At 49.2% G+C, this 16,942-nt stretch overlaps 1 protein-coding gene across 1 annotated transcript in view; it reads left to right on the top strand.

Annotated features, from left to right (window-relative positions):
- The window catches only part of UNC13C (unc-13 homolog C), a 130,796-nt gene that overhangs the window by 19,350 nt on the left and 94,504 nt on the right, over positions 1–16,942 (top strand). The window contains exons 3-4 of the mRNA XM_081839403.1: positions 7,046–7,068; positions 7,647–7,708. Coding sequence (XP_081695529.1) covers positions 7,046–7,068; positions 7,647–7,708 — 85 coding nt within the window. The remainder of the gene's footprint in view (positions 1–7,045; positions 7,069–7,646; positions 7,709–16,942) is intronic.

Below are 16,942 nucleotides of genomic sequence, written 5' to 3'. Positions count from 1 at the left end.
GGGAAGAAGGGGGGTGACGGGTGCTCAGTGGCACTTGTGAATGGGCACAGGGCAGTCCGACATGCACTGTGGCTAATTTTCCTGCCTCGTTGCTCCGGAGAGGCTGGCAGCAGTTTTTCATTGCTCCCATCAACCAATCATAATTCTGCTCTGACCTTCTCTGGATCAGACAAGTGCTATTCATTCCTTATGATGCGTGAGCCTTAATATTCTCTTTTGAGCGCTGAACGTTGTTATATTCTCCGTGTCTGCTCTGGGCAACAGAACGTGCTCAAGGCAAATCCGCCTTAATACGTTTGCAGCGGAGTGGTAATTTTAGAATCCATTATTCCTGCATGGTTTCCTTTGGGTTGTTATGACTGATTTTGGTGCCTCCCTCGTTACCTCTTTGACTGCCTCCCAGCAACTGGGCACTAATTAAAGGATCGTTGGACTCCAAATTGCTTGCCCCTGTAACCCTCCCTGATCCCTCCCAGTACCCACAGTTACAGAGAGCACTTGGGGGCTGGGAAATGGCTCTGTGCTGCCCCCTTCCAGGGAAATCAGGGGGCTAAGGGGGGCAGCAATGGAGCTTGGCAGCTTCTGGAATAAAAATTTCTAGAACTGGAACTTACTGGACTCTCTTTCCCCCTTGCCTTGAGAGTTGCTCAGAAATGCTCATTTACCCCATAATTAAAGGTGACACAGGGCCTGCCTGGAAGTCTTGCATTTCAGACCCTCCAAGTGTCCCTATTTTCCAGGGACGTCCCTGATTTAGAGAAGCCATCCTGGTCCTGCTATTCCTTAGGCTGTCCCTAATTTCATTGGAGAAAAGTTGGAGGGGATGGAGTTATTTGCCTCCCGAGCTGTCTGAAGGCAATCCTGTAGAGGGAAGTTTTTTTTAGTGTTTAATGCTTTATTATGTTTTTTTTTTATAGGTTGGAAGCTTCCCAGGGTGGCTGGGGCAACCCAGTAAAATATGTAGGGTATAAATAGTAAAATGATCATTATGGAATGCGACATCCTTATTTTCATTGGAGAAATGTTGGAGGATATGGCTTTTGCCATTAGACAAACTAGGCAGGGAGGAGCCAGGCTGTTAATTTGCTCTGTACAAGGTTCTACCCTTCTCCCAGACAAACATGCACATATACAAATTCTCTCTCTCTCTCTCTCTGTTGCTTACGCAGCTCCTAGTTACAGGCCGCGGAGCTCCAATTAAGTCAAAGTCCTCCTGTGTGAGCGCTCTAATTCTTCAGTGTGTGCCCTCAATTAAACCATGTAATTTGTAGTGTAATGGTTCTTTTACACAGGAAGCCTTGAGTATAGTTTCTAAACGCTGTGAGATATATGTTAAGCCCTGCGTAAGAACGGCGTCGCCCCCAACAGCCCATTTGCTGATGGATCAGTCACTTTTGGGAGGTGACACAACCTCTTAAGATGCATCTTCCCTCCCTCCTCGTTTTAATCATTCCACAACCTCCGCTGTAATTAAGGTATTGTAATTGAATTGGCTTTATTTCCATGGCCAAGAGAAAGAGTTTTAATTATTGCCATACATCTGTGTGATTTATGCCCATGGTTTTGCCCCCATATTAAGTATTGCAGGTTAGTTGATGGTCCTGGGCAGCTTGGAAGAAGAGTGCAGAGGGCTGGGGAGGAAGCATCTGGGCTGCCAACAGGAGATGGGGGAGACCCCCCCCTTCTCCAAGGAATGGGCAATGCTATCAATCCATGCCATTAGGCCTCAGTTGCCTTCATAGCAACAACACTGTTTTTAAACCATCCTGACTTCCTTGCAACCCAGGGAAGTCAGCTCTTTATTTTATTTTGCACCAGCTTATTTTCCTCATAGGAAAACACATAAAGGGGAAAGAGTGAGAGCATCTTCCACATGTGCAACTTCTCCTTCGGTCATGGTGGGGGTCCCTGGAAAAGGGCTGTTTGCTCGTGGTCTAGTAGCAAAGGGATTTGCTTGCCGATCAGAAGGTCGGCAGTTCAAATCCCCGCAACGGCATGAGCTACTGTTGCTCGGGCCCTGCCCCTGCCAACATAGCAGTTTGAAAGCACGAAGTGCAAGTAGATAAATAGGTACCACTCCAGTGGGAAGGTAAACAGCATTTCCGTGCGCTGCTCTGGTTTGCCAGAAGTGGCTTAGTCATGCTGGCCACATGACCCGGAAGCTGTACGCCAGCTCCCTCGGCCAATAAAGTGAGATGAGCGCCGCAACCCCAGAGTCATCCGTGACTGGACCTAACAGTCAGGGGTCCCTTTACCTTTATGCCACCCTAGGCAGATGCCAAGCTCCCAGGGTTCCGTGATTAAGGTTGGGGAGGGAAAAGTATCCAGTGGCTTTAACTAGGCAGCAGTGGCCTTGAAAGGGAGAAGCATTTGGGGGCACCCTAACAAGAGGATCTGGGGACTCTTTTCCTCCCAGTCGTTCTGCCCAGTGGCCACTCTGTGGGTGACTACCAGGCCCAGAGATGCCATCTTGGAGAGAGCTTCCATGCTGACACTTAGCTTAAGGAAGCATCTGGCACAGTTGCAAAAGCAAATTAGCTGTAGACCACTGTGAAATGACAAGGGGCTTCTCTGGCTTGCATAATTCTGGACTGACAAGCCACCTCCTTGTCAGCTTTAAAGGCACCAGCCTGAAGCACACCAAGCAGCCGGCCTCGGTCAGTTCCAGCTTGGTAGTCCAGCTAGCTGCGCTTGAGCTGTGTGGTTGCTAGCCTTGCGGCCTGAAGCAAGGGGGAAAGCGAGAAAGCCACGGTCCATCCACTTAACATTTCCTCTTTTTCGGTGCCAGCATGCCCATCCAAGTGGATTTTTACATTTTAAAGGAAATGTCTGGGTTTAGGTGGTTATTTTTGGGCTGTGGCTGCTGCCAGCCCTAGCCAAGAAAAGAGGCAACCGGGCATGTTGGCCTCACACGCCCATACCCGCACGCCACTTTCTTTGGCTCGGGCTGGCAGCGACTTGGGCTGACCTCTCTTTTGCTCTTCAAGATATGACAACCCTAGCAGAGGGAGAGAGAACAGCAGGAGGAGGCATAAAAATAGGGACAACTGAAAAAGACGTGCAAGAACTATAAAAGACAAAATGAAGACTCGTGGGTGTGCTTGTACGCAATGTTACTGTTGCTCGTTCTGTGAAAGCGTATGTGTAAAATCAACATGCCAATAAATAGCTTGGCAGTGCTATAGCCAGCCTGCTTGCTCAGCTTCTGGCTCCCACTTGTCCCCTTCCTTCCTTCCTTCCTTCCTTCCTTCCTTCCTTCCTTCCTTCCTTCCTCTTATCTCATGCACACAGCTTCATTCCCTGTTCTTGGGAAAGCATTCCCCCATTGAGGCAGGTGTACGGGAGGAGTAAAACCGCTGGCAGGTAGCAGCCCAGCTGCGCCCCACCCCACTTTGGGGGGATGTGAAACCCAGTGGTGCAAGGCCAGTATTGGTGAGAGGAGACAGAGAGCACCCAGCTTCCACTCTTCTCACCAGGCCCCAAAGTGCTTGGCTTTTCTCTCCCGCCTCCCTTACGCATCGTAAAGCCAAACAGTCTCAGCCCAGGATGCAGCAACATCCCTTGGAGCCTGCACAAACACAGCCAAGAAACCCAACAGTCAGCATTAAGAAGTTTGTAAAAATGAGGTTTTAAGAGGCAGCAAGGGGGAAAGCCAAAGAGTGTTTTAAGAAAATAAAGAAAATGTTTAGAAGGTAGACCTAGAAGCTTCTGGGCACTCCTTCACCAAAATGATAGTCGTCCTTGCATTAAGTAACTCAGCATCTCAGATGGTCAAAGAGGGGGTGAGAGGCAATGCTATGTTGGCAGTAGCCCAGTTTTAAGACCATTGAGGCTGGTGGGCTCCAACTCATCTGCATATTTGCAGAGCTAAGGTGCTGTCACCTGGGAAAGATGGGATGGGGTGGTTAACTGCTGCTGGACTTGCCCAGCTTTCAAGCCCAGCGACAGGCAGTTGTGTTTTACTGGGAAGGCATGGCATCCTTGGCAGCACGTGTGTGATGGAGGACTAGAGAAGCCGGGTCATCTGAAAGGGACAGGATGGGAGGGGGGCGGCAGGATTTTGCCACCAAAAAGGGCCCCCTACCCTGGGCAGGTCCATCTCAAGCCTGGGGTGGTTTCCTTTTATTCACACAGCCTGACACTCTATTTTGAAGACAACATTTTGGAATGTGGGCAAAAACAGAGTTGTAGCATGATGCGAGTGATTTGCAAAATATTTTCCAAATACGGGAGGAAAATAGCATGAAACTGACAGAACTTTGTTGACTCAGAAGGGTCTTTAATACAAAGCTTTCCTTCCTCTAGCATATAAATCGCCATGTAGTGGAGTCTCTTTTTCCTGCACTATTGAAGTGTGTGTTTTGCAGGTAGTGGAATGTCCCCTCACCAGCTGCCCAGTGCTGAGATCCCCACCAGGAGTCATGTAACAAAGCCCAGCCTTACAGCTTTCCTACCTCCTATACAAAGGCTCATGTTTTATCATTCTCCATCATGTCTTTTGCTTGTAATGTAAGGATTCATTTGCTGGCAAGAGCAGAAGCCAAACAAGTCATCTTCTGCTATCATTGTAGAGTTAAAACTAAACATGGTGTAAGAGCCGACAGATCTGTAGGCAGCTTCGTACACCAGGGCAGCAGGGGCTCCCCACCCCAAAGGCGATGACCACTTGACCTCCTTGGGATAGGGCTCTGGGGAGACCAGGAGGGTTGAGGGTCCGAGCTAAAGACTTAGGTGCCTAGGGCAAGCAGCTTTGGCATTGGGTGCAAATGTAACTAATGTGAACACGAATTCAGCTGCAGCAATTTCCTCGATCGCAGCGGATGGACAAAGCAGAGCCGCCGCCACTACGGACGTGGCTAGAGACTGCCTCTCTTCACAGCCCGGCTCAGACTGTGCTCTCCAGAGGTGGTTGGGGCCTCATCGCTGCTTACCTTTTGACTGTGTGATTCACACAGCATGTCCGCAAAGACTGTAAAAGAGTGTGATTGGCATTTCACTGCCTGAGCAAGTGAGGGATGCTGAATCCAGTGTCCTGGCATGCAGGTGACCCGATGCAACAAGAGCAGGCTCACACCCTCTTCCTCAGTTCTCTTGCATGCCAGGGCTTCTCTGGTAGCAAAATGGCAAGAAGACATGAAACTTTTGGTCACCTCCTTTGCTACAGGGCCACAAGACCGTACAGACGGGGTGGCCAATTGTCAGGGATGATGGGAACTGTGGTCCAAGGAGAACATCTGGAGGCTACACTGCTGGCTACTCCAGGTGCTGACCAATGCATCAGGGCCATTCAGAGGCCAATGGGTCCAACTGGGTTCCAGTTCTTCAATGCTTGCTCTAGTCTTGATGGCAGAGATGGGGAGCCTGGGGTCCTTCAACTGATGTTGGACGTTCAGCATCCAGCATAGCCAATGGCCAACCAAGAATGACGGGAGCTGCCTTTCAGATGTTGTTGGACTCCGCCCCACTGGTTATCCCTAATTTGTTGCTGCCTTGCACTGATCTACTTAGAGTAGAGAATTTGCCTGCCAAATTCCTGCCTGACAGCTTCAGCCCCCCTCCTCTCCAAAAGCAGCAGGTATTGTCCAAGTGTTCTGAGAAACACAGAAAAGAGAAAGCATTGCAGCCAAGAAGTCTGGTCAAGCATTTTATTTAAGGGGGCTGTAAAAAGGTGAAGGGGGAAACAGCAGTGAGGGTGCAAAAGGAAAATAAAACATTGAGGGCATATCCACAGTTACCTTTCCTCTGCTCTTTCCAGGCACTGTCCATGCTTTAAAGCTCCATGTTTGAGCGCCCCCTTTTTTTGCTATGGAACTTTCCCCATGAAAACTTGCTCTTTAAAGTTCAATCAGAGCAAACGGCAGTACACAGGAAACACGGTTTGACGTTTACTCCAGTTGAGCACTAAAGGTCAGTGTGGCTAAGCCCTTGGTTGCAGGATTAGGAGCAAAAGAAGGTTGAGTCTCTTGGCTCAGGTGGTCTCTGAGCAACAGGTGACTCCTCTCAGCAGCCAGCTAGAGAGGCGACCTGTGGCCCCCTTTGGGGGTGTTGGAGCATGGGGCAGCCCCTGTGCTTGTTACTGCTGGAGTGGTCCAGCTTCCCTCCTAAGCTCTCGGCAACATGTGTCATTGACACCTGAGAGAAATACTGTCAAGCACGCCCTGTTCTCTTGGGTGTAATTTGCTTTAACTGATTTTAATTTTGTATGTTTAAATTGGTGTAACCCACCTTTGGACCTTTGGACGGTGAAGGGCGAGTAAGAAATCTAAATAATAACAGTAATAATGTGGCCTCTCCACTTGGACATGTTGGAGGACTAGGGAATCTGCATGTCTGAAAGGCACAGGTGTCACTTCAACACTCCTAAGAACTCAAGAGGAGTCCTGCAGGTGGATCAGATCAAAGGAGAAGCACCTAGTTCAGCAAATGTGGCTTTTCTTCTTCGGAGAAGGAGAAGGATGAAATATGTGATAATCATCAGCAAGATTAGTTTCTCTCTCTGACAGCCTTATATTTTTATAGCATTGGTGAACAATGTGCTAATGCAGAGCTCATTTTGCAGCATGAAATGTGAGAGACAATTGGAAGTGCCATATGCTCACTGCTTTCCTTGGTGAGATTTCTGAGCAGATTTGTTAGAATGATGCAAGGGCCTTGTTTCTACTGTGTGCCGGAAGGGAGGCACACAAACACCCCCCCTCCCAGAGACATGCCTAGCAGTGAGGCTGCCTGCTGAGAGCAGTGGCCCAAATGATGTCGCAGCCTCCTCTGGCCTGAGTCTGTGGGGCTGGCTTCCCAGCACCACCACTCAGTGACAGTCCAGATCTTACCAGGCCTAAAACGCACACCTGGGCTTGGGGTGGGGGCATCCAGCCTCTCTTCTTGATCTGTTCCTCTTTGCTTCATCCCTAGAGTGCAAAGCCAGGACTGTGAGGGCTGCCTGGCCAGGCTCTAGGTAGGATTGTAACTGTTCACTCTGAGCTATGCACAGTTTCTTGGAGACTCTTTGATCTAACCTTTATTCCTCCTCTTCCCGATTCTCTTTCAGATAGCAGTTCTGTGGATGAAAAGGTTCCAAAATCACCTATTTCCTTAAAGGGTCATGTCTTTTGTTGGACTGTTTGTTTTGTGACTCAGTTGACCTGTTTGGTCCCTTCATTTGAGTTGTGAGATGGCGCATGTTTCCCCTCCCCCAGCTTTCCATGCTTCGTCTGTCCTCCTCAGTTGATGTCTTCCAAATGCCTTTCATTGATATGCAGAGTGAACCCTCACTGTTGTGATTCTCTGACCTCATAAGTTGTGCCAGCTCCGGGGGGTCCGCTACGGTCAAACCTGGTTCCCAGTTTTGCTGCCCTGCTGTGGCAACCTGTCGCCTAGGCCGCTGCCAACCCCCACCCCTGCTTGCACTCCAGGATTTGCAGGGAAACTGCCTGCGGGGGGTTCCTGGGCACCCCCAGCAGCCGCCCTGCCGGAGGTTTCTCTCTAAATGCTGAACGTGGCTCTGTTGTCTTTTCAAACGGGAAGGACTTCAGCTTTGGCGTGGAGCTGGCCCTGCTTAGCAACTCCATCCTAGGTGTCTTCTGTGTCTGGCACGCTCTGCTCGCCCCACCCCCAGAAGTAACCAAGATTTTCCTTCTTCCCCATTCAAGGCTCGCATAGTCAGCGGTGGGTCTTTGGACGCTTCCAAGCTTGCAATCCAAGCCTTTGCTGGGTAAGTATTGGGCGCAGCTGCACCGTGAGTGCGAGTGTCAAGTGTGTTGTGTCCTTTGCATTTGTGTTCCCAAGAAAAACATACACAGCTCTGCATAAGGTAGGAAGAGAAATCAGAAATTCCTTGGGAGGCCATGGCTAAGACTCAGGTGGCTTAGGAAAATGCTGGGGCTCCAGAAGCGGTTTGCCTCCAGCTCCCAGCAGCCACAAAATAGCCAGTGGTCAGGGATGGTGATGGGAATTGGAGGGTGCTCAGCCATTGATGTGTGTCCCCTGGCAAAGCCTTGATGCTGAAGGCAGCAAAAGCATGTCGTCATGGGTTTGGTTGGTTAGGTTTGCTTCTGTATCCTGCCTGGAAGGGGTATGTGAGCCCTTGGTTGCCTTTCCTCCAGAGCAGTTGCTTGGAGGGCTCCCCTCTTTGCTGGGCTGACAAGGCTTCCTCCTTGCACCTTTGCTGTGTCCCCTTGGTTCTGCTTTGGATGTCTGGCTCCATCCGGCTGTGAAGGAGCCAGATCCCTTTCAGTGCGAGAGGCACCATCACTGGCACATACAAGTGCATGGCAGCCCCTTCAGAGGACGGTTCTGTTGACGTTTGCTTCACGGCATGCTGCCAGTTAAGAGGAAGGGAGCAGCTCAATGCCCCAAAATGCTCTGTCAAGCAGCACTTTCCAAACAAGATCTTGCTGACACACTGGAACTAATGTGGATTCAGAAAGCACCTTGAGCCATGCCTCTTTCCTTCCAGCTGCTCAAACGACAGGTGGTCGTTTTATGACTTCAGAGCATGGTTGAGGTCTAGTGGCTCCTGGTTCACACACACGTACAATGTGGTCTGCCCAGGATATGTGGAAATATGGCTGTGGCGACGTTTTGCAGGCTTAGGGGGATGATAGACGTCTTTGAGTTTGCATCAGCTGCTGGGGGGGTCACTGGGGGTATTTCTGCGCTGCCTCCTTTTTCGTATGTGATGGAATATTGAATGAGTTTTGTACACTCTTTTGTGTTATAGATCTTGTTTCCTGTGGGTGGGAAGGGGAGATTGGATTGCATTAGATTGCTGTCTCCATCTCTCCTTCTCCCGCTCCACCTTCTCAGAAACTTTTAATGTTGCAGTCAGATCACTCACCATTCAGATGCTCCGTCCTGCAGGGTTCGAAGTCTGATGCAGCTGATTTGACAGCATGAAAACAGGAGGAGATTATAAAGCAAGGAGTGTTTCTTTCAAGTTGGTTGAAAAACTGCTTTAAGCTGTGAGCCTGTGGGCTGATCCACACTTGCTTTTTGCCCCACGCTTTCCAGGCACAGCTCCACATTTTCCCAGTTTGCACCTGAGCACTCCCGCTGCCCGCAAGCTGCTTTTCCCAGGAAAACCTGCTCTTTAACACTGAATCGGAACAAACAGCAATTTGGGTTTTGGCGGCTTGGTGTTTGCCCCATTTCAGTGGGGACACTTGGGCACAGGGTAGCAGTGCCACACTTTTCTCCTCAAACAAACTGCACTCCTCCCTCTAGACCCCATCGATTTAAACAAAAGCAAATTTGACCGAGAAAAGCATAGGCGTGACCATTTCACTCGTGGTCTTTTTAGCTTCTCTGTCAACAGTGTCAGTTAAAGGACACACCTAACCGAGAGTAAGGGATGTGGATGGCGCTGTGGTCACAGAGCCACAGAGCCTAGGGCTTGCCGATTGGAAGGTCGGTGGTTCGAATCCCCGCGGCGGGGTGAGCTCCCATTGTTGGGTCCCAGCTCCTGCCCACCTAGCAGTTCAAAAGTACGTCAAGTGCAAGTAGATAAATAGGCGGGAAGGTAAACAGTGTTTCCATGCGCTGCTCTGGTTCGCCAGAAGCGGCTTAGTCATGCTGGCCACATGACCCAGAAGCTGTCTGCGGACAAACGGCAGCTCCCTCGGCCTATAGAGCGAGATGAGTGCGCAACCCCAGAGTCGTCCGTGACTGGACCTAACGATCAGGGGTAGCTTTACCTTTAATCAAGAATGATTCCCATTAAACTCACCAGGGCTTACTTTTGAGTAGACATATAGATAGGATTGCGCTGTAGAATTAAGAGGCATTGCTTTGTTTGATAGAAATGGCGGGGGGAGTTGCTGTGCCAAGACCCTGGGACTCCAGTCCCCCACAGACCCCTCCTCACCCGCCTTCTGGCAAGAGATGAAAAAGTTCCTTTTGGGAGAGGCCTTTCCCTTTGTAGGCCTGACTTCTATCGCTCTCTGCGGTGGCCAGTGGAGGGGAGGCGGAGGGTATTTAATGCCATGGTATTTTCACACTACTGGCTTTTAAAAATCTGTTTCTCTGCTGATCTGTTTGTTTATCAGTTCTTTCCTTTGCTTCCTTGTGTTTTGCAATGCTTGTTTGTGCGCTCCTATGAACTCTTTGAAGGGATAAATATCGTGAGCAAATGTAAACACAGCTGAAAGAGGGACAGGCTGGATCTTCTGCAGAAATAATTTCTCTACAGCGGTCCATTTGTTTCAAGCTACAGCTCATCTGCGATGCGAGGGAAGGGCAAACGGACTGCTGGGGGGCGGGTGAGGATAAAGGCTTCTTCCTTGCTTCGTTGTACCCATCCCCTGAGTCCAAGGCGATGGTCATGAGGGAGGCAGGCAAATCGTGACCCTCTAAGCACCAGCGACCTGGCGAGGGCTAGTTTTGCTAAGCCTGTGCCACTCTGCTTTCCATCGCTTGCATACAGCACTTGAGCTGAGCATACTGCCCGTTCTGCTCAACGTCCTGCAGCCCTTCTGATTCTGAGCCATTTGGCTTCAGGGCCTCTTCTGGCCCTCAGGCTTTTTGCAAGTGACCCCATACCCCACAGCAGACTGAGTTTCCACTTCTTTTTTGAACCCTGCACTTTTTAACAGACTGAGTTTCCACTTCTTTTTTGAACCCTGCACTTTTAAACAAGGTAGCAATTTGGAGCATGTTCACCCTGGACAGTTGGAGTATTTGTGAACATTCTGCGACCCCATACCTGTACAGCGGGGGGGGGGGGGTTCTCAGGCAAGGTAGAAGAGGCACTCCAGCTCTAGGCTTATTTTACATCTTGAAAGGTTGCCATATCCCAATCCTAGACAGTCCCAGCGGTTGTGTTTCTCTACCACCTTGGGAACATCCCACAATGCTTGCTTGCTTGGACTCAAATCAACCAGCACAGGAAGTCAGTCTTTTTCGTTGCAAAGTGTTATGCATGGCTCTTTCAGCCTTCCAATTGAAACAGAAATTCTGCTTGACTAAGTGGGAAATCAAGCTAGGTTATGAGCCCATTAATACTCAAAGACACAGAATGGTGTGTCCAGGATATCTGTGATCTCCAAATAAGCCAATACTGTATGCGATTGTCTGAGTGCCCTTTTTGTGCTCCAGAACTTTCTCTGAATTTACATTTGCTCCGAATTAGTTTTAAAGTGTAGATTTTTTTTGGGGGGGGGGAAGTTCGGGGAGGGGGGAGCTTGGACATGAAGGGCTAAAGTGCAAGCCTCTGCCTGGAAAGAAAGGGGCAAAACGTAAGTATGAACAAGCCCTATGTCTTGCTCTGAGACCTTCCTTTTTAAAAATAAATATTTTTATTAGATTTTACATAACAAATTTCTATTTAAACATATCCTTCACTTCACATTTAAACGGCAGAATCCCTTGACTTCCTACCACCCTTCCCTGGTTTTCGTTATCAATCCCTTTTTCCTTCATCTTATCCTTTTTTCTCTAATTTGTTAGAAATATTATTAACCATTTTCCCATTGTGTTTTGTGCCTTCCTATGCTGCTGCTGAGAGAGTGGCATACAAGGCCCCAAACAACATACAACCTGGGAATCTTCCTCCACTAGCCTGCCTAGGCTTTCTAACTCTACCACGGAGGCTGTTTTTGTTATTCCATCCCCAGGTGAAGTCTGCCCTTTAGCTAGTCAGGAGAGGGGCCTTCTGTGTGGTGGCACCTGAACTTCCCAGACTAGGCCTGTTACAGAAACTATTTCGTTTTAGGTATCAATTTGAAACCCACCTCTTCTTCATCCAGGGTGGCCTCGTGAAGAAGTGAGCTTGTTGGCCACGATTATCACGGCAACAGATCGGGTATCATACGCCAAGAATTTTGCATTGAACTTTGTTATTAAATGGTTGCTATTGTATGTTTTAAGGGACACAGGTGGCGCTGTGGGTTAAACCACAGAGCCTAGGGCTTGCTGATCAGAAGGTCAACGGTTCAAATCCCTGTGACAGGGTGAGCTCCCGTTGCTCGGTCCCTGCTCCTGCCAACCTAGCAGTTCAAAAGCACGTCAAAGTGCAAGTAGATAAATAGGTCAGGAAGGTAAACGGCATTTCCATGCGCTGCTCTGGTTCACCAGAAGTGGCTTAGTCATGCTGGCCACATGACCCGGAAGCTGTACACTGACTCCCTCGGCCAGTAAAGCGAGATGAGCGCCACAACCCTAGAGTCGTCTGCAACTGGACCTAATGGTCAGGGGTCCCTTTACCTTTTTATTGTATGTTTTTGTTTTACTCTAAGACAACTTGGGATTTCTGTGCAACGAAGGGTGGAATGAAATAAATAAACCCATGGATAGTTGCCTACTAGAGTGGGAGAATGACCTAATCTTTAGACATTACCAGGATCTTCCTGCAAGAGCCTCAAGGCTTTGCAACTGTGTGTGCACACCGATGGGGGTCAAATTGGCTGTGATTCTCTGGGGCCATGGTGGTCAACTCCGCTTAGTATGTGGGGGTGAGCAAAACAAGCGGACTCTGCACCAAGGGCAGAGTTGGAAGTGACACAGCCCCTCGCACCTCCTTTAGACAAATCTGTGTTGCTGGTATCATGATGGCCTAATACATATCTAAGGTGTGGGCTGCTCTTGTGATCACTTCCAGCCACTCACACCTGGAGAGCTGGAAAGGGGTAAACAAATCGATCAAGGGGCTGGAAGAACTCTTCTAGGAGGAAACATTACAACATTTGGGCCTTTATAGTGCAGAAAATAGGTGAGGGGGCGGATGGGATAGAGGTGCCTAAAATTATATGTGTTGTGGAGAAAATAGATAGAGGAAGAAGCCAAGGACAAACCTGAGTGATGGGAGATGCAGGGACTCTCTCCACCACAAAGTATGGTGATGGAGAGCACTGGCTTAAAGGTAAAGGGACCCCCTGACCACTAGGTCCAGTCGCGGACGACTCTGGGGTTGCGACGATCATCTCGCTTTATTGGCTGAGGGAGCCGGCGTACAGCTTCCGGGTCATGTGGCCAGCCTGACTAAGCCACTTCTGGCAAACCAGAGCAGTGCACGGAAATGCCATTTACCTTCCCGCCGGAGCGGTACCTATTTATCTACTTGCACTGGTGTGCTTTCAAACTGCTAGGTTGGCAGGAGCAGGGACCGAGCAACGGGAGTTCACCCTGTCGCAGGGATTCGAACCACCAACCTTCTGATCGGCAAGCCCTAGGCTCTGTGGTTTAGACCACAGCGCAGCCCCATGAGCATGAGGGAGGAGGAGAAGGCGATCTCTCCACAGCTATTGCTGTGATGGCTGCAAGTTTTCTCTGTGATCAGCAGTACTCTGTGCCCCTGAGTCCCAGTTGCTAGGTGCAGAGAACAGTGGAGGAGGCCTTTGTGCTTAGCTTGTGGGCTTGGCTTGGTGAAGGAACCTGGCAGATCATGGGTGGGAAACAGTGCTGAGCTCAAAGGACCCTTGGTGTGACCCTGCAGGGCCTTTCTTTGGAGGACTGGGCAGATGCCACATCACTCCAACTGCACAGAGGCGAGTGGGATGGCACCCGCCAGCTCATCTGAAGTGCATTTATGGATTGTATTCAAAAGAGGATCTTTTCCCAAAAAAAATAAGGGGATTGGTAAAAAGGAAATTGGAAGGTCCTCTTGGGGATCAGGAGCTGGTTCAGTAGCAGGAATAAATGGACAGTTCTCCCAGTAGAGGGATGTAGAAAGCAGAGTACAGCTGCTTCAACAGCAGCAAGGTGACAGGATCCCACCCCCATGTTGCAATTCACAGGAGCAAAGGGAGGGTAGATTGCTGCCTTGTTGCCTTTCATGTTGGTTGGGTAGTTTTAGGCCCACGTATTGATGTTTCCTTTCTGCTGAAGTGACGTCGGGTTTGGAATGTGGCTTTCCAGTAATCGTTAAGATTTAAAATGGCTTTTTATTGGAAGTACTGTTTGAACTGAGTTTTACAAAGTGGCCTGGATGAAGGACACTTTGGAAATGGAAGAAATAAATATGCCAAGCTGCATGTAAAAACCCTCTTTACCACTTGGCTGTAAATCTGGAGGCCCAAAGGGTCTGCTCAGTCTTGTCCAAGTGACATGGGGATCAGTCCCCCGGGGCAGGTGTCTGCGGCAGAACCAGCTCTTTATAGAACAATAACTGGACATTAGAAGCATGATTTCTTTGAAGCCAAAGCTTTATGACTTGGGGAAGGATGGAGCCTGCAGTCTCTTGCCTTGTGTGGCAGAAGAGTGATCCAGGAAAGCTGGGGAGTCCGAGGTGCCTGGGGCCTCTCCTTTTTCACCCCGAGAGACGGCAGTGCAGACAGGTGCAATTAGCCGGCTCACTTTGGTCCTCTGCAAGGCAGCCCAGGGCAAAGGACGGCTGGCCAAGGAGAGTGTCCTGCTGGCCCAGCCCCAGCCTGGATGGTCCCAGAAGGTCCTCTGAGCAGCAGGTGGTTGGCAGCCACTCAGCATCCCATGTGACAGCATCATAAAGTTACGCAGGATAATCCCAGCATTAGCTGTGCCAATAAAGATGCAAATGGGGAGCAGAAGAGATGAGTGGATTTAAGCAAACCCGGTTCCTCCCTCCCCTGCCCCGCATTTTCCTGTGGCATGAGCAGCCCACTGGCTCTGAGCGCCCGCTGGCTTCTCACTCCCGGACCCATCCGGCCCATCCCCTCGGTGGAGCCTGCATGATGGGAGGCGATAATGACTGCTCCGCTGCAGAGGAATTGGACTGATATTTTTGCTTGCTATTAAAGCTTCTTTAATCCCCTTTGGAAAGACAGTTAAGCAGTCTCTGTCATGGCATTTTAATATAGGCTCTTCTGTATAATTCCATCCTGCCGTCTTTTGCAGGGCTTAGTGTTTCTTCCACTTCTGCACTAACATTAAAATTACTCCGCCTGATATAATCTGAATTATGATTTAGGTGGAAATCTTGATGGGTGGCCTTTTGTTTGTTTTGCTTGTTGTTGTTTGCAGGATTGAGCCAAAACTGAGGGGAGGGGGAGGGAGTTTCATGAAAAATTCAGGGCCAGCGTCAAACGGTTTTGGGATGGAGGGGCTGCCAAACAAGGTGGTGATGTTTGCCCTTTTGCACTGAGGAGGCATTTTTCTCTTCAATGTGACGTGCCGGCATCATCTCATAACCAGATCTGATTGGCTACATGGCTTTATGTATTGTCTGGCTGATGTCAGGTCTCATGGAGACCCCAGCAGAGCGCTGGCAGTTTCATGAGACTTTCTGGGAGTAGTGGCACTATAAGAAGTGGTGGCCATTCCAAGATCTGGCCTTCTTCACAGGATCCTCCCTACCCTTCCTCCCTCCCTTGGTGCTAGTTCTCTTATAGGTGATGTCATCGGCCATCATTACAGGGTGGTTCAGATATGCCAGCAGCATCCTTGTGCCGGAGAAGGGTTAACCCCAATTCTTGAATGGCATCCCTGGCATTTCAGGAGACAAAGCTGAAGTTGTTGTAAGAAGGTTGAGGTTGGCTTTTACAGCCCAACTCCCCATCAAGGGACTATGGGTCCCTTGAGGTCTGCTATTGGTCAGAGACTCAATTGGAGGCTACCAAGGAGGCAAGGCAAACTGTTGATCTTCATTGGTCTGTTGCAACCGTCTCCCCGCAAGGAGGTGAGGGGCCCAGAACAAAAGCGTGTTACAATTTTTAAATCCTTGGGATAGACCACCCCAGAAATGTCATAGATACATTACAAAATGAGTTGTACATGTAAATCAGATCATGCTCAGAGTTCATGGCTCTCCAACTTATTTACAAATCTGTCAATCAAGATGCCTGATAATTGCCCTTCCTGGCCCATTAGAGACATCCTTTTGAAATGGTGAATACCTTGGCTCCAGAATCCATTGTCAAGGACCTGTTACATTCACACATAGATATCTGCTCTTTTGACAGATCAGCTTTGCTATTCAACAGATACTTGTCACAGAGGAGCAACCTATCAGGAATTTCCTGCTATGTGACTTGAGGGGATCCCTGAGATTGACTAGAGGCAAAACATGGCTGCTGCATTGCTCTCTGTACTATTTCAGACGTGGTTTCTGCACTTACACGTGTGTGTGTGTGTGTGTGTTTACTTTGTGCCCTTATGAACATGCATTTTATTCATGATGCCATAGAATTCTTTTAACAAAGTTTTTTGAAGCAGACTTTGACATGAGGTGTGGCTTGTGTGAGAGAGAGACCCTTGAAATGTTCTGCTCATGCGCCTAGTGATGGTCTCTCTTGCCTGGTAGCCTCCGAAATCTGGAAGCCAGCCCAGACTGAAATAGCAATGGGAAAGGAGAGACAAATTCCTCCAGGGTCAATAGCTGACCACCTTTGTGGGGCAATGTTTGTCCAGGAGGTCGCCCCTTCTCACTAATGATGTCTGGTCTAGGGACAAATGCATGCTGTTGCTATTATACTTGTGCAAGACCTGTTTAAAAAACAGCTTGCTTACAGCAGTAAGGGAATAATAATACTTTATCACATGTTAGTGGACTTTTAACATAGCTCAGTTTTGGCAAGGCATCAAGGCATCTTTGCACCATCTTTTCTGCTTACTGTGTCCCTCCCTTAGGAAAATGCAGAATGGACAGTCATTCTCTGGGGAGGGAGCACAGCAGAGTCTCTGTTCTGGGTGCTGCAAAAGAGGAGCCCACCAGCTGGTTCTGTGTTGCTGATAAAGTTGCATATTTGTCAGGGAAATGAAGACTGCACAGCCAGTGAGGGAAACAGAGGGCGGGGGGGGGGGAGGATGCCTTTGATTTGACCAGTTGGTGCTCAGAAGACTGCAGCAGCTTTGGAGCTTGGATCTTGCCCTTTTGCAGTGGGAGATTTGCACTTCCTTCATGTTCCTATTTGCATTTCTTTACACTGCTTTCCCTGTGCTTGAGTTGGATAGAAGGGAGCAAGCCCTTGTTTGCTTTTGCAAGGGTAAGTTTGAAATAAATGAAATTAATGTAGGTAGTTCAGTTGGCAGCAGATTCTCA

Source organism: Podarcis erhardii (assembly GCF_964252035.2).
Source record: "Podarcis erhardii genome assembly, chromosome: 14".
In the NCBI taxonomy this organism is placed as follows: domain Eukaryota; kingdom Metazoa; phylum Chordata; class Lepidosauria; order Squamata; family Lacertidae; genus Podarcis; species Podarcis erhardii.
This window is presented reverse-complemented; position numbering and strand designations above follow the sequence as displayed.